The sequence below is a fragment of the Pezoporus occidentalis genome, unplaced genomic scaffold (genome assembly GCF_034315485.1).
Source record: "Pezoporus occidentalis ecotype Australia unplaced genomic scaffold, CSIRO_AGI_Poc_V1 ctg181, whole genome shotgun sequence".
NCBI lineage: Eukaryota > Metazoa > Chordata > Aves > Psittaciformes > Psittacidae > Pezoporus > Pezoporus occidentalis.
In genome coordinates, this window is record NW_026913652.1 from 463,598 (window position 1) to 482,514 (window position 18,917).

The following is an 18,917-nucleotide window of genomic DNA, read 5'->3' on the forward strand; positions in this document are numbered from 1 at the left end:
CATATTACATTTATAATTTATACAACTCTGAAAGTTCAAGATAAATCTGTACTGTTTACTGAGGAGTAAGGCTCTTAAACTATTAAGCACAGTCATGAAAATGATATAAAGAAGAAAGCATTCTTTTTTGGTCAGAAGCTCCATAGCAAAAATATTAAGTGAAAATGCATTCAAGCATACTTGAGTAATCACAGACTGTTAACTATTACATTTACATTTGTGTAGCAATGTAAAATATGAACGCTGCAGTAAGGTGTAGGCCTTGAGCACGTCTGCTAATGGCCTTCCTTGGGGTATAATGCTCTAGCATGTCTGTGGGCTGACTTTGAGGTGCTGTTGCTCCTCATCACCCCCAAAGTCTTAGTGGTATGTGAGAGTACCAGCCAAGCCCCATTGAGAATCATACAAATTATATATCTTGCACAAAGTGTCACAAAGAGAGTCAATGCAGGAAGCAAAGCCAAGGCTGTCAGGCTATGGGGACTAACCATATTAAAAATTTGCCAAGCTTTTCATTGAGGTAAAAAGGTCTCAGTACTTTTTAATTCCAGTTTTGAAAGCATTTCTAGGGGACAGAATACCATGCAAGAAAATACCTGGATATCATTTTGGCAGATTAATGAACTATAAAAAAGAAGAATGAAACTGACTTTATTTCTTCTCACTTGTATGCTCAGTTGCAAATAATGTTTAATTAACTGGTAGAAAATGAGCAGTTGATATTCAGGTAATACTGTGAGCTCTGCAAGAAGAATTGCTTGCAGCAGAAATGTGCACCACTTCTTTAGTGGCGTAATGATCAATGTAACTCACTAAGGATTTATTTCTAGATTGTTTCTCTATGTTAGAATCACTTGTTTGTTTTCACTGACTTTTATACATCAGTTTCCATTCTTTTTTCTCCTCTGTCATCACCTCAATCACTTGAGCAGTTTGCATGAAGTTTGTCAAGGCTGCTGAACTAAGTTTAACTTCTGAAGTAAATGTTTGGGAGAACACAAAGGAACAGCAATACGCTGGAGTTCCTTGGCCCTTGGATCCTCAAGGGTCAGCTCCTGCTGCCTCAGGCACACTTCTGTGCTCCTCAGTATCCTGTTTATCTTTGGATGTGAGTGGCTGCATTCTTTGGTCAGGAAAGATCAAGTGTTTAGCTTTGTTATAAGGGTGGAGTAGTGTTCTTGCTGTGCTTATTACTGCGGTACTCTAAGAAAAGTATTGGGAAACTGGCTGTTCTGAAAAGACCTGTTGAGATGGCTCTAAAACATGGGTTTCTGTCCGTAAAGCTTGGAATTAAATTTGTGCCTGCTGTATGCAAACACTGATTTCTGGAGAGGTTCACAGGGGGCATGAGCTTGATTCTCTGTGCCTGGATCAAATCTGAAAGTGAATGTATTATGCATATTGCACTGCTTTCTGAGGAGGCTCAAAAACTGTGTGCCAGTCCATGGCAGGCACATGGGTGCTGCTGAGAGGTTGGTTTCCCTTCACCCAAGGGCTGGCAGCGCCTGGGGGAGACGCTTATGAGTGGCCAAAGCTCCTAAAGCCTGGCGCCATGTCATGTCTGTGATGTGCTCCGGCCGTGCATCAGGTCTCTTGTACTTAGGGCTACTTTGGCAAACAACGGGCTTTTGAGCAAATACGAATGTGGCTCCTTCGCCAGTCTGCTCTTAAATCCAGGATGGATTTTGGAAATAGGCTTAGAAGCTATATATAGCCGCTGTAAATGAAAGCCTGTGTTATCTTGTGGATACTTGTCTTCACAACAACCAGCTTTTTGTAGAACAAGGAGTGGTGTTCAAAGACAAGAGAATGCCTTTAAAAATAAGTTCTGTGGCTATCTGGAAGCAGCAGTGTAACTGAGTGTAGCAGCCCTCACATGACTTTAGCTGTCATGTCTGTGTAGGAAACTGTTTTAAATGTTAACCAGATACTCAAGTATGTTGTGCATTACTAGAAAAGCTAGCTTTTGTTGCGAAAAAATGTTCCTCATTAGTGCCATGCATAGCCTAAATATTTATTTTTCCCCAATACACTAAAAAAAAAAAAAAAAAAAGCCTGTGAAGAGTGATTCAAACTGTTGACAAGTTTCACCGAACAAAAACATCTATGTTAAGCTCAAGGGCAACAAAGTAAACTCCTTTCTAGTTCACATGATGTATCTGCATCTTCCCCCTTCAAGTAACCAAAAATCCAATAGTTACCTTCTTTGGCCTAGTTAATCATTCATTTGGTTTCTCAGATACAGACATTGGGTGGACTTGATGGCCTCTAGGTCCTGTGCTTCTTTTCAGCTGTCGCCTCAGGAGAGCATGTGCCTTCCAGGCATCTGCCAGGCACCTGACACCCCTCTGGAGATGTCTCAGGTACCATAATGCATCTCAAATGGCACGAGATGGGTGACTCTCCTAAAGTGCCTGCAGATACCTCTTATTCACCTGTTGCTGCTGGAAGGGTGTCAGACAGTTAGCATCTCTGAAACTGAAACATCTTTGCTCTTCAGGGTGCACATTATAGGAATTAGTATCTTCAGTATTACTACAGTTCCTTCTCCATGGAGTACAACATGCCACAGATATTTGATGCTATTTTCTGACTGTGTATTCCTCAGAAATACCTGAAATATCTTAGGAAGCTGGCAGAAGTTCACATGGTATCTGGGTCCTTTGCATTGCACTGAGGCTGTGTGGCACCAAGGTCCCTAACGGTTTTGAATTCTAAAATTCTACCACTTTATGCTTGTATATTCTGGATTTTTATGGTCATTTTGAAATTTATTTTCACTGAAGAACAAATTCCCAGCATTACCTCAAAGGCATTAGACCTTCAGGTTCCATGTTGCATTGCTCAGCTCTTCTCTGCAGTCTGAGACAGAGATGAGTCCTGCAGATACTGAATCCAGGATACTTGGGGGTGTTTTCTGCTGGAGTTTATCTCATTCTCACATGTAGCTCTCGCATTTTGGTTTTAAAATATGGCTGGCTTTGCCTTACTCCTGATTTCATTTTCAACCCCGCAAAGGAAACCATTGTCTTTGTTCACTAAAATGGTCCTCTGAAGGGTTGCTGACAGTATCACCTAATGCGACAGACCTCCCAGCATCGTTACAATTAGAACACATGGCCTTGATTATAAGCAGTTACCCCTTATCTAGTAAAAAAGGCAGGCTTGGTTTATTGCTCCATTTTCAGGGAGGAAGGAGAGGGCAGGTTTCCCCATGGCTTCTCATTTATTTGTGATTTGGCTTTTTTTTTTTTTTTTTTTCTCTAGAGGGAAATGATGTAATAAATATTTTTGGTTGCTTTTCTTAGTTACAGATGCAGGTTGTGGGTGTTTCACTTATGTGGTTGTTGGGTGTTTGCTTCATTAAGCTTTCAATGTTTCATGGACAATTTACTTGAAAACAAAAGACTGCACGTGTCCATTTTAGTAACAACAAAATAAATTGTCCCAAAGAATCAAACAAAGTGTCATCACCTGCATTGCTTAAATAACCTTCTTCTCCTGGGGAAACAGATGGGGTTTGCACTGTGCCTGGAAGGTCACCAGACTTCAGCTTTGCCAAACCAACAGAGGAAGTGTCTTCTGTTAAAAATACCATCCTGCTTGTTTCCACAATAAGTTGAAAGAAGGGGCTGCTTAATAGGGGTACATCCCTTTCTCTGATCCTTGCTGTCACCACCAGGCTAATACCAAGCAAGGCATGCTGCACGGCACTTGAATGCGTTAGCTGAGGCTCAGGCACAGGAAAATGAAAGTCCCTCAGGCCCAAACCTTGATATAAATGATGGTGGTGTGTCCTGGAGATAGCAAATAGAGAAGGTTTTCCTAAGAACTGTTTCCACAGGTCTCCAAAGTCTTTACAAAAGCAGTGTTTGTATTTATATGGACAGGGACAGAAAACAAGAGACAGGCCAAGTGATGTGCAGCGCCTCACTGTGAGTCGCTGACAAGAATAAAACTCAGATTAAAATGTGTTTTGGATTCAGACCTGTGAGGGTTCTGCATGAAGGTGGTCAGTCTGCTAACACTTCCATTCAGTCTGCCTGTGTTGCATGTGAGTCTGTGCTCTCCTGTGTCTCCTGGTCAGTGTGCTCGTGGCTTTCTGTTTGTTTTGAGAAAGATTTTTTTTTGTAGAACTTAATCCCTGATTATTTGGACAGGATCTGTCTAAAGTGCATGACCCCCCACAGGTTTTCCAATTAATTATAAAACAGGATTATAGGACCTGGTAGAGGGTCTTAAACAGGCTTCATCTCCTACGCTGCAATACTGATTTAATGAAATATAGCTTGCATATAATCTCTGTAGTCATTGTTTCAGTATTTGCAGAGTACCACTTTACTCAATTGTCCCTGATTTCCCACCCATTGTTAGACGTATCCTAGGCTGCATCAAAAGGAGCGTGACCAGCAGGTCAAAGGAGGTGATCCTGCCCCTCTACTCTGCTCTCATGAGACCTCACCTGGAGTATTGTGTGCGGTTCTGGTGTCCTCAGCATAAAAAGGACATGGAGTTGTTGGAACAAGTCTAGGGGAGGGTCACGAGGATGATCAGGGGACTGGAGCACCTCCCATATGAAGATAGGCTGAGAAAGTTGGAGCTGTTCAGCCTGGAGAAGAGAAGGCTGCGTGGAGACCTCATAGCAGCCCTCCAGTATCTGAAGGGGGCCTATAGGGATGCTGGGGAGGGACTGTTCATTAGGGACTGTAGTGAAAGGACAAGGGGTAACGGGTTAAAACCTAAACAGGGGAAGTTTAGACTGGATATAAGGAAGAAGTTCTTTATTGTGAGGGTGGTGAGTCACTGGAATGGGTTGCCCTGGGAAGTTGTGAATGCTCCATCCCTGGAGGTGTTCAAGGCCAGGTTGAACAGAGCCTTGGGTGAGATGGTTTAGTGTGAGGTATCCCTGCCCATGGCAGGGGGGTTGGAACTAGATGATCTTAAGGTCCTTTCCAACCCTAACTATTCTATGATTCTATGAGCTCTCCACCAAAACAATGCAGTGCTCTTAATAGATGGGCTTGTTTGGGGGTTTCTCTGCAAAATGTCCTGTTAGCTTCTCTGCTTTCTGTTTGTTTTGTAGTTTTATTGTATCATGTCACATGTGACTATCCGGTTACATCCAGTGAGCCAACACCAAGTGCAGGAAAGAGCAAGGCCACTGAAAAGCTTATGGGCTGTTAGATTATATTATCTATGTGTGTATTCACCTGTATAAATTCAGGTATAGTTAGAAGTGAGTACATCTCCATGCTTCACTGATTCTGGGTGCATTATGTGTTACCAAGACTGCTCACAGATCAGCAGGTAAAGTAATACAGCATGTGCTGGCTGAAACTCAGGTAGAGGCAGGGGGGGAGCAAAAACGGGGATCTGAGGCTGTGCTATAGACCTATGGATATAAGAAGACCTTCTGAAGTTACACTTTTCCTGGTGATGCCAAAATTATGTCCTGAAGGTCTTTGAAGAAGGTTCTCAAAGCAGTCTTTTCTACCAGTCATAATAAATCATACCTTCTTTGCTCTCTCCAGGCTGTAAAAGCTCACTAAGGTGAAGGGAATCTTTGCCTCATTTAAAACAGTGGGTACATTTCATCTCCCAAGGTCATCTATTGGAAAAGCATGGAACATTTTGGTCTGCTAGATGAAAAAGGCACACCTTTGGCTTGAGGAACTGCCCGTCTCTCCCAAGCTCCCAGGTGTCATTGCATGCTGGTGTTTATTGATGTAGTTTATTGGTAACTCCACTCAAATCAGGAGAGTTGCACTTCTGTAAAACTGACATGGCATTAAAATCATGTCTCTATATGTATGTATGTGAATGTGCGTTTGAGACTAAGATTTTCCTACATGTGAATATAAAGTTACTTCATTCTCTGTGTTGCTCCATTCCTGCAATCCTTATTAAACCTAAATCCCATTAAGCTGATAGAACGTTCACTTGAGAAGAGAAAAAATGTGGCAGAATTTGGACTACAACAGATATTATTTTTTAGCTTGTGACTTCTAAATTAGAAAATGGAGTTTGTGCATCACAGCTTGTTTAATACAGATTGGATTGTTTTCTCTGACACATGATTGTGTTTTTTCCTTTCTTTTTCCAAACTTTATGGCTTCTGTTACTTTTAGGTAAACTACAGTTTCAACCACTAGAAGTACTGAATTAGTTCTAAAATAGTTTCAGACACACAATACAAAGGCAATAAGTAATATTACAGACCTGACTTAAAAGCAACAGTATTCCAGTGAGCTGAAAATTGCTACATCTGGTGGCAAAGCCTGGCTGAGTTAGTGCTGGGGTGTGCTTACTTCATGTAATTTCTGCTATACTGCAAGTCGCATTTGTCATACTTGTGTTTCAGGTAGAGCACACCGCAATTCTGTAATAGAAATGCACGTCATATAAAATCACTCTTGCCAAAGAATGAGATTCTGATGCAGTGATGATTGGAAAAAGCTAACCTTGTAGTTGGACTAGATGATCCTGTAGATCCTTCTATTCTGCTCTGCTCTGCTCTACTCTATTCTACTCTTCGTACCTAGAGTAAAATTATCCTGTGATTGTGATTAACCTGAGTGACTATAAAGTGAATACTAGGAATATGAGGTTTTGTCCATATTTTGATACTATTCCATATGGTGGAGTTAATTCAAATCAATGCAGGATCGTGACCAGTTCATAAATGTGCCTTTTTTGTCAGTAGTAATCCTCTGCCTGTGCGTTCAGTCACTAGCAGAAATAATCTGCATGTCGTTTTTTTCAGTTGGCCTCATCTCATTACCAGTTGTAAAGCTACGAGTTCTCTGCTTAGTTCAGTTGATAGAACTCTGTGCTGAATACTTCTGTTTAATATTCAGTTAAATTGCATTATTTACAGATGATTAGGTATAAATGTTAGAGGGAAAGGCTTATACGCTTTCTCTTCTGGTCTAGCATGCTGCTTTAGTTGCAAGTGTGTATGCCTCATTACCTCTACTCACTTGACTCTGATTTTTCTATATGTCAATCTAACATGTAAATCCATTAATAAGTAACTCCCAGAAAACATATTGCAGGCAGCCAGTTAGCCAGCATGTGCACATGTGTATGTGGTGCACATATGCTTGATTTCGTAACTGTCTGCCAGGATTTCTGGGTTGCAGTCATGACAAAGAAGCAAAAGTACACAAAGATTTAGACAAGTGCTTTCCTGCCTGAAGCAGGTCTGTGAGTTTTTCCTTTATTCTCCACTGAGGTAAAAGATGGCTGCCCCTGGCTAGACTGGCTCAAATGGCCTGGCAGCACTGTACCCACACTGTTCCCTGTGAAAGTCTGATGAGCCTCCTTAGCTTCATCACTCACTGGCTCCATTGGGTTGTTCAGTGGTGGTAGTGGAGCTCTCACTACCATCAAGTGGCATTTTCTGGGCTGTCACATCTCCTTTCCATGGACAGCCACTGCCCAGCAAGACTGTCTGTCTCTGAATGTTGTAGCATGCAGGACACACTGATTTATGAGAAAACACAGGCAGCTTGTGGTTGCTAAAATAAACACACACACATGATCAGCTTATACAGAGGCTTTATAATGTAAGGGTTGCTGATGCTGGTGTTAAGTGATTGCAAAATATTTTATGGAAAAAGCAAATGTGCAAATTCTATTGTTTTAATGGTTATCAAATGTTTGTCTATTCTTACTCTTGCTAAAATGACACAACGATATCAGTGCTGTTACCTATGTTACCTTTCTTTGTGATTTTTGGTTTAATAGCTGAAAAACATAAACCACTGTTTAAGCAGAAATTGCTATGTGAAGTGCAGAAAAGCACAGGTATTTTCTGTGAGGACCCTCTTACTGTATAAACTGCCTGTTTCCAACCTAGTGTCCTTCACATCACAGTTAAGTGCTGTAGGGGGAGGCAGAACAGATTATGCATGAAAAATGCATGATATTTGTGCATGTTTCTTTTTTCAAGGTACAAAATTGTTTTAGAAAATAGCCTAAAAAGGCTAGGATTAGGATATTAATTTCAGGACCATAAGAATGAGTCCTATGCTCATGTCTGAGTCCTAAGAAGATGTCAGGAAAGCCCTACCTAGATGCATCTTTATTGCTGTTCTAGTTATTTGGTCACAGGTCAGGTATGGGACTGTGTATTTATAAAAGGGAAAAGTCAGATCTGAAAACTTTGATTTTGCATAAAGACCTTTTTCCTTTTCCTCTTACTAGTCTCAAATTTATGCTAATTTAAATTAAATTAATGTGGCTTCCCCGTCCCTGGCAGTGTTCAAGGCCAGGTTGGATGGGGCTTTGAGCAACCTGCTGTAGTGGAAGGTATCCCTGCCTGTGGCAGGGGGCTTGGAACTAGATTACCTTTAAGGTCCCTTCCAAACCAGACCAATCTGTGATTCTGTGAAAAACAATTCAGTTACTAAAATGTTGTCCACACCAAAAAGGTTGAGCCATTGTCCTGGAAGAGTGATGAATAAAAGTCAGTTTGCAGTAGGAAAAAAACAGTTTTGCCTGCTTAATTTGTTTAGTCACTTAGAAAATTACTAAATGAGGGTCTTCACTTTAAGTTGTACGTATATCACTAAGACATCATCTCCTGTTTCAGGCTGACATTTGCATTTTCTGTAGAGTTCATCCACATATTTCCATGTGGCAAATCAGAGGGTGATAAGATCTGACTTCCTGTAAAGAGAAAAAAAATACGTGAACTGAATATACTAGTCATGTCTTTTTAGGCTCTGAGGAACTAGGAAGTGGAAGCTATGGGCATCGATATATCACAGATACAGTGACTGGTGATGATGATGGATTTGAAATCGATGACTCTGACTATGACATTTACATAGAAGAGGTAAATTTCAAGATTTCACTTCTTATTTGTCTTTTCTTCATAGTCTTGATATTTCAAGTGTCTGGTCTTGTCAGGAAGTTTAGCACATAATATTATGTGCTCAGATAGGTCTTGTCAGGAAGTTTAACATGTGATATTGTGTGCTCAGATATAATAATATTTCTTTTTCTTAAGTGAGGATAAGTTTATTGCCTTGGCTCTGTATCTTGAAAGGTATTAATTTAATTTCCATGTAGTATTTTAGTTGTTACTGAATTTGTGCTTCTTTATTTCCTTTCAGCTCAGACCTCTTCCTGCCATTAAGGGAGGCAACAGAAAATTTCTAGTCGAAACTAAGGTCACACCAGGGTCTAGTTCCAGGCTCCTGTCACGGGTCCTTACAACCACTTCTGAACCCACTACTTCCACTCCCACCACCACACGGTCCTCAACCACAGCAAGGGTGACTACAGCTCGGGCTTCAAGAAGGGGCAGCACATATTCTGCTGCACGCCTCTTTGATCTGTCCTGCGATGAGGCCATCTGTTTTGCAGACAGCTTTTGCATTAACGATTATGACCGGGGTGGTTCACGCTGCCACTGCAACTTGGGAAAAGGCGGAGAGACATGTGCAGAAGGTAGGTTTCTGTGTGCCCAATGCTGCTGGCTTCCCCTTGTCCAGGGCAAGGAGCAGCTTTGCAATGAACCAACCAAAGTCTGCTTTGGGAATAGCTGGCTGGGCTCAAGTCCTGAGGACAGCAGCAGCTTCCACATCCAGTTTAGACATCCTAAGGTGAAAGAAGTTATTCTATAATAAATGTGAATGCAGAACCTGTGTGAGTGTGCACAGGGGAGGTTCATCTTCCTTCTCCAACCTGGGATTGGGAGGGTGTTGGAGCCAGATATATCGCTAGGCACCCAGGGCTAACAGGATCCAGCCATGGCATCCAGAGCTTTCAGCAGGGACATTCAACCCCCCTTTGACCCTTGCCTTTTTCCTGCATCTGAAGCCCTGAATCACCTGCATTTACAGTGTGGTTAGTTGGATGATGCTGATTCTGCAGCAGGGATGTGAGACAGAGCCCCAGTTGTAAAAACAGTGCCAGAGAAGGCTTTCCTCATGGTCTGTAGGGCACAAGTGCTGGAGTGGTAGCCTCAGCACTCATGTCAGTCAGCCCTCAGCAAGAGAGGAACAAAACTCCTCAGTTCAGAAATCATGACCACTCAGGATTTGCCAATGTGTCTTCTTACCTCTCTGCAGGGCAGTTGAGCTGGGGTAAGAGCTTGCTGAGCTGAAAGACACCATTCTGCTTCTCCTTCCCTTGCCACCTTCCTCTTCCTCTGCAGACCTGACCTCACCCTTTTGCTGGGTCTGAAGTTGAGCTGATCCTCTGGTGAGCCAGTGCAGCTCACTTACCAGGCCATGGGTAGATAGTTTTTTCCCCACCTGGAGTTACTTTTCTTCTGGTTTGATGACCAAGGGGTCAGATGAATGCCAGAGCTTGTGCAGAGAAAGTGTTCTGTAGCTTGTAGTGGTGCTGTCCCACCAGCTGAGAAAGAGCTGATCCATTCATCCCCGTGCTGATTGGTCTACCAAGAGCCTGACACACAGCAGAGCACTGGGGACACATTTCTTCTGCAGGCTTGTGTTAGACATTCGTGATGCACAGTACTGTGCACTGGAGATACAGACACTGAAGGTGTTTGATCTCCTCCTGGTGCTAGAGTAAAGAGGGCTCATTCTGAAAACAATCTGTTGTGTCTCAGTCACATGGAAGAGCTGCAGATGTGATTTTTGGCCTTGATCAAGTATGAATAATGAAGGATTTATTTGAACTGACATAACTATATACAACTTGTAGAACGGATTTGTTAATGTCAGTCCAAACCCACCATTTTTCACAAGGGAGCGTGTTATTCCTTGGTAAGCAGTAGCACCATGTACAATATTTCTGTGTCCTGAATTCTCTGCTGCAGCCAATATTGTTAAATAGTATATTAATCTGAATGAAAACAGACTTTTCTTTACACAGCTGCACGGCACTCTAGTCTAGTCAGTTCTGCTTGTGATCAGGGAATGTGTTAGTTGCTGTCTGCTGCGGTTGCATTCAGGTTTATAGCACCAATTGTCTTCAGCTTAAAATGGTTGAATTGCAAACAAAAACACTGAGAGAGCTAAGAAAGCTGTATCCAGATCCAAATCCACAATAAAAACACACTCAGTATTCAATTAGCAAAGAGGAATAGGACTCCTCAACCTTCTTTCCTCATTAGACTTAGATCCACTGCAAACAAAAAAAAAATAAATTAAGGTCTGAAACTATGTCTGTCCTCAGGGCTTCTTAGGAAAATGAGCTGCAAACATAACAGTAAGACATATCTCTGATTTTCTGTGCTGAAGTCAGGGTGGGACTCCAACATAAGACAAGAAAGGATTGATAACTCCAGCTGACAAGAGCAATATGAAGCGCCACTGTTGCAGCCAGGGATGGAGAGCTACCTGCAGGGACTCTTCTCCCCATCACTGCCTTTAGATTCTGCCCTGAGCTGACTTGAGGGAAGTGCTGGAAACTGCTTGGCTCTTATAAGCCATCCAGGGACTCTGCAGATGTTGAGCACAGCAGCTATGGAGCAGCAGTAACTAATGTGGTTTAAAGTCTGGATGCATTTCCCACATATGTTTTTATAATCCTGCAGAATAGAAAATTACTTTGTTTTCTCTTTGCTAAACAAATTCTTAAAAGGAGATAAATATGAAGTTGATGAGTTCACTCTTCCATAATAGGGATGAAATCTAGAGAAATTTCCACTGCATTCACAACAGTTGAACTGTTGAGCACTGTTTGGCCCTCAGGATCCTGCATCTTTCCAAGTTCACCAGATCGTTGGGAATGAAGGAATTACTTGTAAAAGGTGGTGGGAGGACAAGGCAATAGGTTAACTGATTGTTGACTGCTGCAGACTAATGGTTGTGTCCAGAGGAACTCTGCTTTCCATTTTCACCTGGTGTTGTCTAGTGCTAAATATGTATATCGATTTCTATGTGGGAGAAAACTGCTAAGGAACATGCTTCTGTCTTTGCTTTTCAGATATTACTATCCAGTATCCTCAGTTTTCTGGCTACTCATATATCACCTTTGAACCTCTGAAAAACTCCTATCAGACATTTCAAATTACCCTTGAATTCAGGGTAAGTTTAAGCAATCCCAAGCTCACATAGGAGCTTTATTTTTTATTTGCTTGTTCTGATTATGTCGACAACAGAACAATAACTTAGCTTTAGTATAGCTGAATTGGTAATTGTGGTGAGCCTGTACATCATTTTAATCTCTAGGGATCTTGCTTCACCTTCAGTGAATGCAAATGAAGTTGGTAAACTGAGCTAAAATATTTGGATCCATTATTCGTAGGCAGTGCATGAGAGAATCCCTGGGACTAGTAAATACTGCAGACTAGCAGCAATGCACATTGGCAAGGTTGTAGCCCTGTGAATGAACTATAGGCTGAAGTACACCTGGAACTTTTGTGAATTATAGTTTAGAGGTGGCATGTAGTATCTTTGCATTGTGCAGTTCTGGTGTCCTCAACATAAAAAGGACATGAAACTGTTGAACAAGTCCAGAGAAGGGCCATGAGGATGATCAGGGGACTGGAGCACCTCCGTATGAAGATAGGCTGAGGAAGTTGGGGATGTTCAGCCTTCTAGAAGAGAAGGCTGTGTGGAGACCTCATAGCAGCCTTCTAGAATCTGAAGGGGGCCTATAAGGATGCTGGAGAGGGACCTTTGCTAGGAATGGTAGTGGTTAAAACTTAAACAGGGGAAGTTTGTATTGGATAAAAGGAAGTTCTTTACTGTGAAGGTGGTGAGTCACTGGAATGGGTTGCCCAGGGAAGTTGTGAATGCTCCATCTCTGGCGGTGTTCAAGGCCAGGTTGGACAGAGCCTTGGGTGAGATGGTTTAGTGTGAGGTGTCCCTGCCCATGGCAGGGTGGGTTGGAACTAGATGATCTTAAGGTCCTTTCCAACCCTAACTATTCTATGATTATATGAGTTAAGAAAATGTGATCTTGTTGTACTGAGGAAAATACTTTCCTATATCTAGAGTTCCTTTCCTACTTTGCAGGATTTCAGTAGGCATTATTTTCCACCTCTGAAGTCTGGGACACTAGCTATTAAGACCTGCAAGATACCTGACTACTTAAACTACCTGTCTGAAGTGGTGGGGTACATTCCACAGTGATTTGTGTTAATGCTGTTTGCGTATTATGGACAGAGCTGGTAGGGCTGCCTGCAGGGAGGGTGCTCTCCCACTTCCATGTAAAGCAGACTTGCCAGCCTCACAGCATAAGTATGAGACCATCACTAGAGCAGCAGCAGTCTATTGCCTCACATGGTGATCTAACACACCTGGCAATTTGTCAGCTTAAAATGAAGGATGGCTGCAAAAAGTCACTGTGTCACCTGCTACGCACATATGGAGAAATGGTGCTTGCACAGGTTATTTGTCTTGAAAAGTGTCAGGCTCACTGAACATGTGAAGCAAGGTGTATGTATTTACATGAAGTAAGTCTGATGTGTTTACACTTAACAGGCATCCTAGGACACGCTTGCTAGACTTTGTGCTCAAGGGTATCATATGGGAGATGTCTGACAGCCTTTAATGATTTCAGGCTTCTTTTCAGGTCTGATAGTATCATACTGTAAACAGAAGTTCTTAAACCGGTTTAAGCATTAAGGAAATGTTTTTCTAGGTTCTTCAAATGCTGGATTCAAAGTTGATAAAAAAAAAAATCTGATTCTGCAAGTTAAAAACTCCATCTGAAAAATTATGTGCCTTTTCTGGAGAAAAGTCTCCCAGTGCTGCTTGCATTTCTCTGTTACTGTGAGGCTTGGACTTTGACTTTTCGTGTTGATGCAATGATTGCAGGCTGAATCAGAAGATGGCTTGCTGCTATACTGTGGAGAAAATGAACATGGTCGTGGTGATTTTATGTCACTGGCAATCATCCGACGTAGCATCCAGTTCAGGTAAAACTCCTGCTCCGTCCTCAATCTCATGTAAAGAGAAGGGCCCATTGCTGCCTCCTGTGAGTGCTATATGTAATGAATATCTTCTGTGTCTCTGACTTTTGCCCCATGCAGTGCACAAAATGGATGGTGCTACTTCATTTAACAGTTCTTCAGTATTTTTTTCTCTCATATTCTTTAGAGGACACATGCCCTGTTGAATTCTTTCCACTCAGACCTTGGTGTAAAGGCAAAATATTTTTCAAGGCATTAGTCAGGGGCACTGTGCTGAACCCAGGACACTAAGTTATCAGAAATGCCAGTGAGCCACTGTGTTTGCTAAGCTGATGCTATATTGAGCTGTGCACAGTCAATGTTTTTGTTTCACAGCAAAATAATCTGCAGGTAATGTAGCAAAAGAAAGGATTTCATGCCAGCAAAGGGCCTGGAACTTCATCTTGCATCCCTTGTTTAGAAGAGAGTTTCAGGTTTTTAAAATGAAAATGGAAGGAATTTCATGCAGTCCCATAGATATGAAGCATGTGAAAGAATATCGAAGATCTCCTTGGGAGGTTGAGCCCTTTGAAACTGGGGAATAACAAAGCGAGTGATGTGCTTTAATTGTGTTTCTACTCACCTGCACTGAATGGCGGTTGATAAAATAGCACCTCCTGGAGGTCTCCTTGTTAATCAGTCCTGAGTTTCATATAGAATAGTAGCATTACTAATGTAGCATTTCCTTTAACCAGGGAGCTAGAAAAACTCCCAAGAGAAATTACTCATAGCAGAAACTCAGACTGTAATACCCCCTGTCTTGAAACAGGTTTCACCTGCTGGCAAGCTTAGCAATACACTTAGTGCAGCCAGAGAATGCAAAATCTGCATGGGAGAGAGGCAGATAATGAGACTTGAAAGTTACAGCAGGTCATATATAGACCTGGTCTCTATTTTTTGTGTGGTCTGCAACATGCAACACAAAGCAGAGAGGTTCCCAGGAATGAAGAGAATGTTTGGAACCTAAACCCAACTTTCAGTTGTGTGGTTAATGTGTGATTGTCACCTTTCCCTCTCTGTCTCACACTCCCAGGTTCAACTGTGGCACTGGAGTTGCAGTCATAACAAGTGAAAACAAAATCAAGCTGGGGAACTGGCACAGTGTCACACTATTCAGAGACGGGACAAATGGCTGGCTCAGGATGGACAACGGTGCTTCAGTGCCAGGAAAATCTCAGGTAGGCAACCCTGCAGCTGCAGATCGACCTTGGGCTCTCTCAAGATTATGTTGACATTTTTCTTTGCCAGCAGAAGTCTGATCAGATTTTTAAGGTATGTATTTATATCAGTTTTGGGGGCATTTAGTGAACCAGGATCAGTATACAGATCACTCTTCCACATGCTTAGTCTAGAAATCACATTGATAAATATCCAGCTGCTGAATCCCGTCACAGTTTTCTTGTTGTCCTCCATGTTTGCTCTGCCACCCTTCTGCTACACTTTGCTAGTCTCTGATACAAGCTGCAGTTAAAAGTTTGCCAGGTTTTACAGCTGCTGTTCCTGACTTTCTTTTTCAAGCCTCGGAGAGCTGTTTTGCTTCCTCAGCTAAAAAAAAAAATAGATGCGTATGTTTATATATTTATGTACAATATGCATATGGCCACACAAGGTTTGTATACAGAAGTGTAACTACATGTGCACCATGGACACAGACGTAAGCACAGCAATGGAGGTATGAATTCTGTCCTGATATATGTTGAAACCCACAATTTCATATGAGGCTGCCAGGATAAAATATAATAGAGGAAGATGTCTTGACTTGCCCATCTGTTGGCAGGCCAGAAAATGGAACTGAAATTAAGGCACTGAAAAAAAGACAGTTGCAAATTGTTTCAGATGTTTTTCCTCTTCCCTTTGATAGCCACTATTAGCATGCTATCCCTGACCCTGAAAAAGTGGCTTCAAACATCTTATTACTTTGCACTTACTTACCCTGAAGGGAAAACAAAATGCCATGCATTGAGTTGTCATCAGCTGGAAATGACAGAAGAAAGGATTTCAATATCTTGTCACATATTGGGGTGTGTTACCAGTGTGATGAGGCCAGGCAAAGGGCAAGCGTGAGATACATCCAGTAGAGACTAAAGCTTTTGTACAGCACTTTGGTAAGAAGGCATCTGGCTGTGCAGGACTATGATCACCTACAGCCAAGAAAGATAAAGTCAAAGAAAAAAAAGGTGAAGTTAAAGAAAAAAAATGGTGAAGTCAAAGAAAAAAAGATAAAGTCAAAGAAAAAAAGGTGCAACAAATGACTAGGAGGAGGATTATGGTTCACAAAGTATTTTAGAAGAAGAGTTTGACAATGGACACACATTTTTCTAGTTGCAGCTACAGCAGTAAAAAAGTTATTTGCTCCAGGTGCTGCTCTCCACCAGAACTTGCTGCTGCTGTAGTATTGTTGCTCCAGTAAGTACTCCTCAGCCCTTCTCAGTTAGAATGACCTGGATTAGTGTCAGCAGAGTGGTACTGTTTTCTGACCTAGTTCATTTTGTCTTAAACAGTCTAAAGAGTGCCTACAAGAAAAGGGGAGTTTGACAGACCAAGGCAGGCAGAAACACCAAAGATGATGGGAGATGGCAAATAGAAGGAAGACTGGAGAGCTGTTTGCCCTGATACATGCCCACTGTGAAACCCTGTGGACATCTGAACTCTCTTTAGCTACTGGCTCCACCTGGATTATTTTTTCAGGAAATTGAGATCCATTTGATATGTTTCTGCAGTGCACTGTTCAGTGCACATGTGTAGACTCAATAACCTGGGCTTATTTAGCTTGGCAAAATATAGGCTATATAATTTTTTGTTATAAATGCTATGGAGGCAGGATTAGAGTGAGAAATACAGAAAGATTTTAGGTCAGTGCTGTTAGAAGGACATATTGGTAAAAACTGGCCATGAGTAAATGTGGGAATCTTGAATGTTTTCTTCTAAAGGGCAGTGAGGTTTTGAAACAGCCTTTGAGTAGAAGGCAAAAGACGTGTATTCCGATCAATTAATAGAGGGAATCATGACTCCATTGCCCACAGTAGCATGGAGTTTGACTCAGTTGTCAAAAAAGTTCTGTTAGGTTTTTATTGTTGCTGTTGTACCTTTCTGTGCACTGCAGCAGTGCTAGTAAACTTTTGTGTATACATTTCTATAAACAGGTCAACACACGCACACAAAAAAAGATGGGGAGTAAATTCAGTGGTCATAAAGTGAGCAGAAGCCTACTGATTGTAATTTTACTGACTTTTGCTTGACAGGTTTTACTGTTGGTTTTCTGGTAATTTCATTATTATTCAACACTAAGCACTTGCTGGGTTTTGTCCAAAAGGCAGTATCACATTAGTCTATGTCCTGCAGCGCTTAGAGCTTAAAAGACAAATGATTTTGTCAAAAGTAAAGGATGAAATTGCAGCAAAAGCAAGATCACAATCCCTCCTCAGAGGGATTTTTAAAGTTTTTATCCTGCTTTTAATAGTCCAGTTATCATGATGGATGTGGGTGCAAAAAATAACATTTAAAATGGTAGACTGATTGGAGGAATGACTAATGGAAAGAACTAACAGTGAGCAACGTACACCCCCCTGACATGATTCTTTGTGGAGAAAAAAAGTATTGATTATACTTAGTGTGGCTTAATTAATTATCCTGTCTCATGTGTGTTCTGCATCGTGTCATGCTCTGTTTTTGTTTCAGGGACAATATACTAAAATTACATTCCAGACTCCTTTCTATGTTGGTGGTGCCCCCAGTGTGTATTGGCTGGTCAGAGCCACAGGCACCAACCGTGGGTTCCAGGGTTGTGTTCAGTCGCTCAGCATCAATGGAAAGATAATTGATATGAGACCCTGGCCATTAGGGAAAGCTCTCAGTGGTGCTGATGTCGGTAAGTATAATTGTATGGGGTCTTCAATCAGCAATAAAAGAAGGGTTGCTTTTTCACCTGTTGAAGTTGAGTCCAGGATTGAGAGATGGAAGGTGCAATCTTTGTTTTTGGCATGGTATTTCTCTGTGCCTTTGCACACTAGTTTTGATGAGTCTGTAGTAGCAGGGTTTATCACTCTATGTAAGTAACCATCACTGTTTAGTATACTAAAATCCCTTGTGGACACTGTTATCCAGCACAATAAAGAGTAAAACCTGTTCTCACAGGCAAACAGGAAACTCTTTTGCTGATAGAATTATGTCTGCATGAGTATTTCTTTCAGCATCTCTCAGGATGCCTCTTCATGCTTCTGATTGACACAATCATGTCATCAGAAATCAATATTACGTACATGGTGTTTGTATTTAAAACACTGTGGACCCAACAAAATGTGTTTTGCCTAAAGACATCATTGCACTTGTCCAAAGCAAACAGTGATCTTTCAGACCCACAGCAGTGCTGTGGCCATTACAGAGGGCTTTACCCATTAAACCCCTTCACTGCTGAGGTAAATAGGCTTTCCTGCTGACTATTCATTATTTTTTAATTTCCAGAGTCACGGTATGTTTTAAAAATAGCATGGAATAAATTCTTCTAACAGCTTTATGAAGTGGTATTATAATACTATCTTCCCTTCACAGGTTAAAAGATGGACAAGTAGGGAAGTTAATTAATTGTATCTTATTTATTCATCTTTATTTCATGCATGTAATGGGCACTTGAAAAGCAAGATAAGGGAACAAAATCCTGTTTTAATGACCTCCCAGTGTAAACAGTTTAAGAGTAAGAGTAAACCAAAGTCATAAATGCTGGAAATAAATCCCATATCACTGAACTTTCCATGCTATGCTACGGCCACAAAGTCAGCTTTCTTCTCTTACAGAGCTGTGCATTTGGCATTCCAAAGGAAGTGACTAATGAGAAACTTCCTAGTAATTGCTCCATATTCTCTAGATACCATGACCAAATTTATGTGCAATGTAGGGGGAGAACAGAGTGGCCCAAGAAACAGATGATGAAATGAATAAGACTTTGGAAGCAGAGAGCAATTTCACGATAGAGTGAGAATCTATGGAATTTAGATAGATAGATGAAAGCCCTGCTGAAGTTCTCTGAGCCCTAATCTCT

General features: G+C 41.5%; 1 protein-coding gene across 1 annotated transcript in view; it reads left to right on the top strand.

The window, feature by feature from the left end:
* Positions 1-18,917, top strand: part of EGFLAM (EGF like, fibronectin type III and laminin G domains) — an 80,060-nt gene that overhangs the window by 35,175 nt on the left and 25,968 nt on the right. The window contains exons 8-13 of the mRNA XM_062615427.1: positions 8,727-8,842; positions 9,123-9,459; positions 11,911-12,011; positions 13,749-13,849; positions 14,916-15,060; positions 17,561-17,750. Coding sequence (XP_062471411.1) covers positions 8,727-8,842; positions 9,123-9,459; positions 11,911-12,011; positions 13,749-13,849; positions 14,916-15,060; positions 17,561-17,750 — 990 coding nt within the window. The remainder of the gene's footprint in view (positions 1-8,726; positions 8,843-9,122; positions 9,460-11,910; positions 12,012-13,748; positions 13,850-14,915; positions 15,061-17,560; positions 17,751-18,917) is intronic.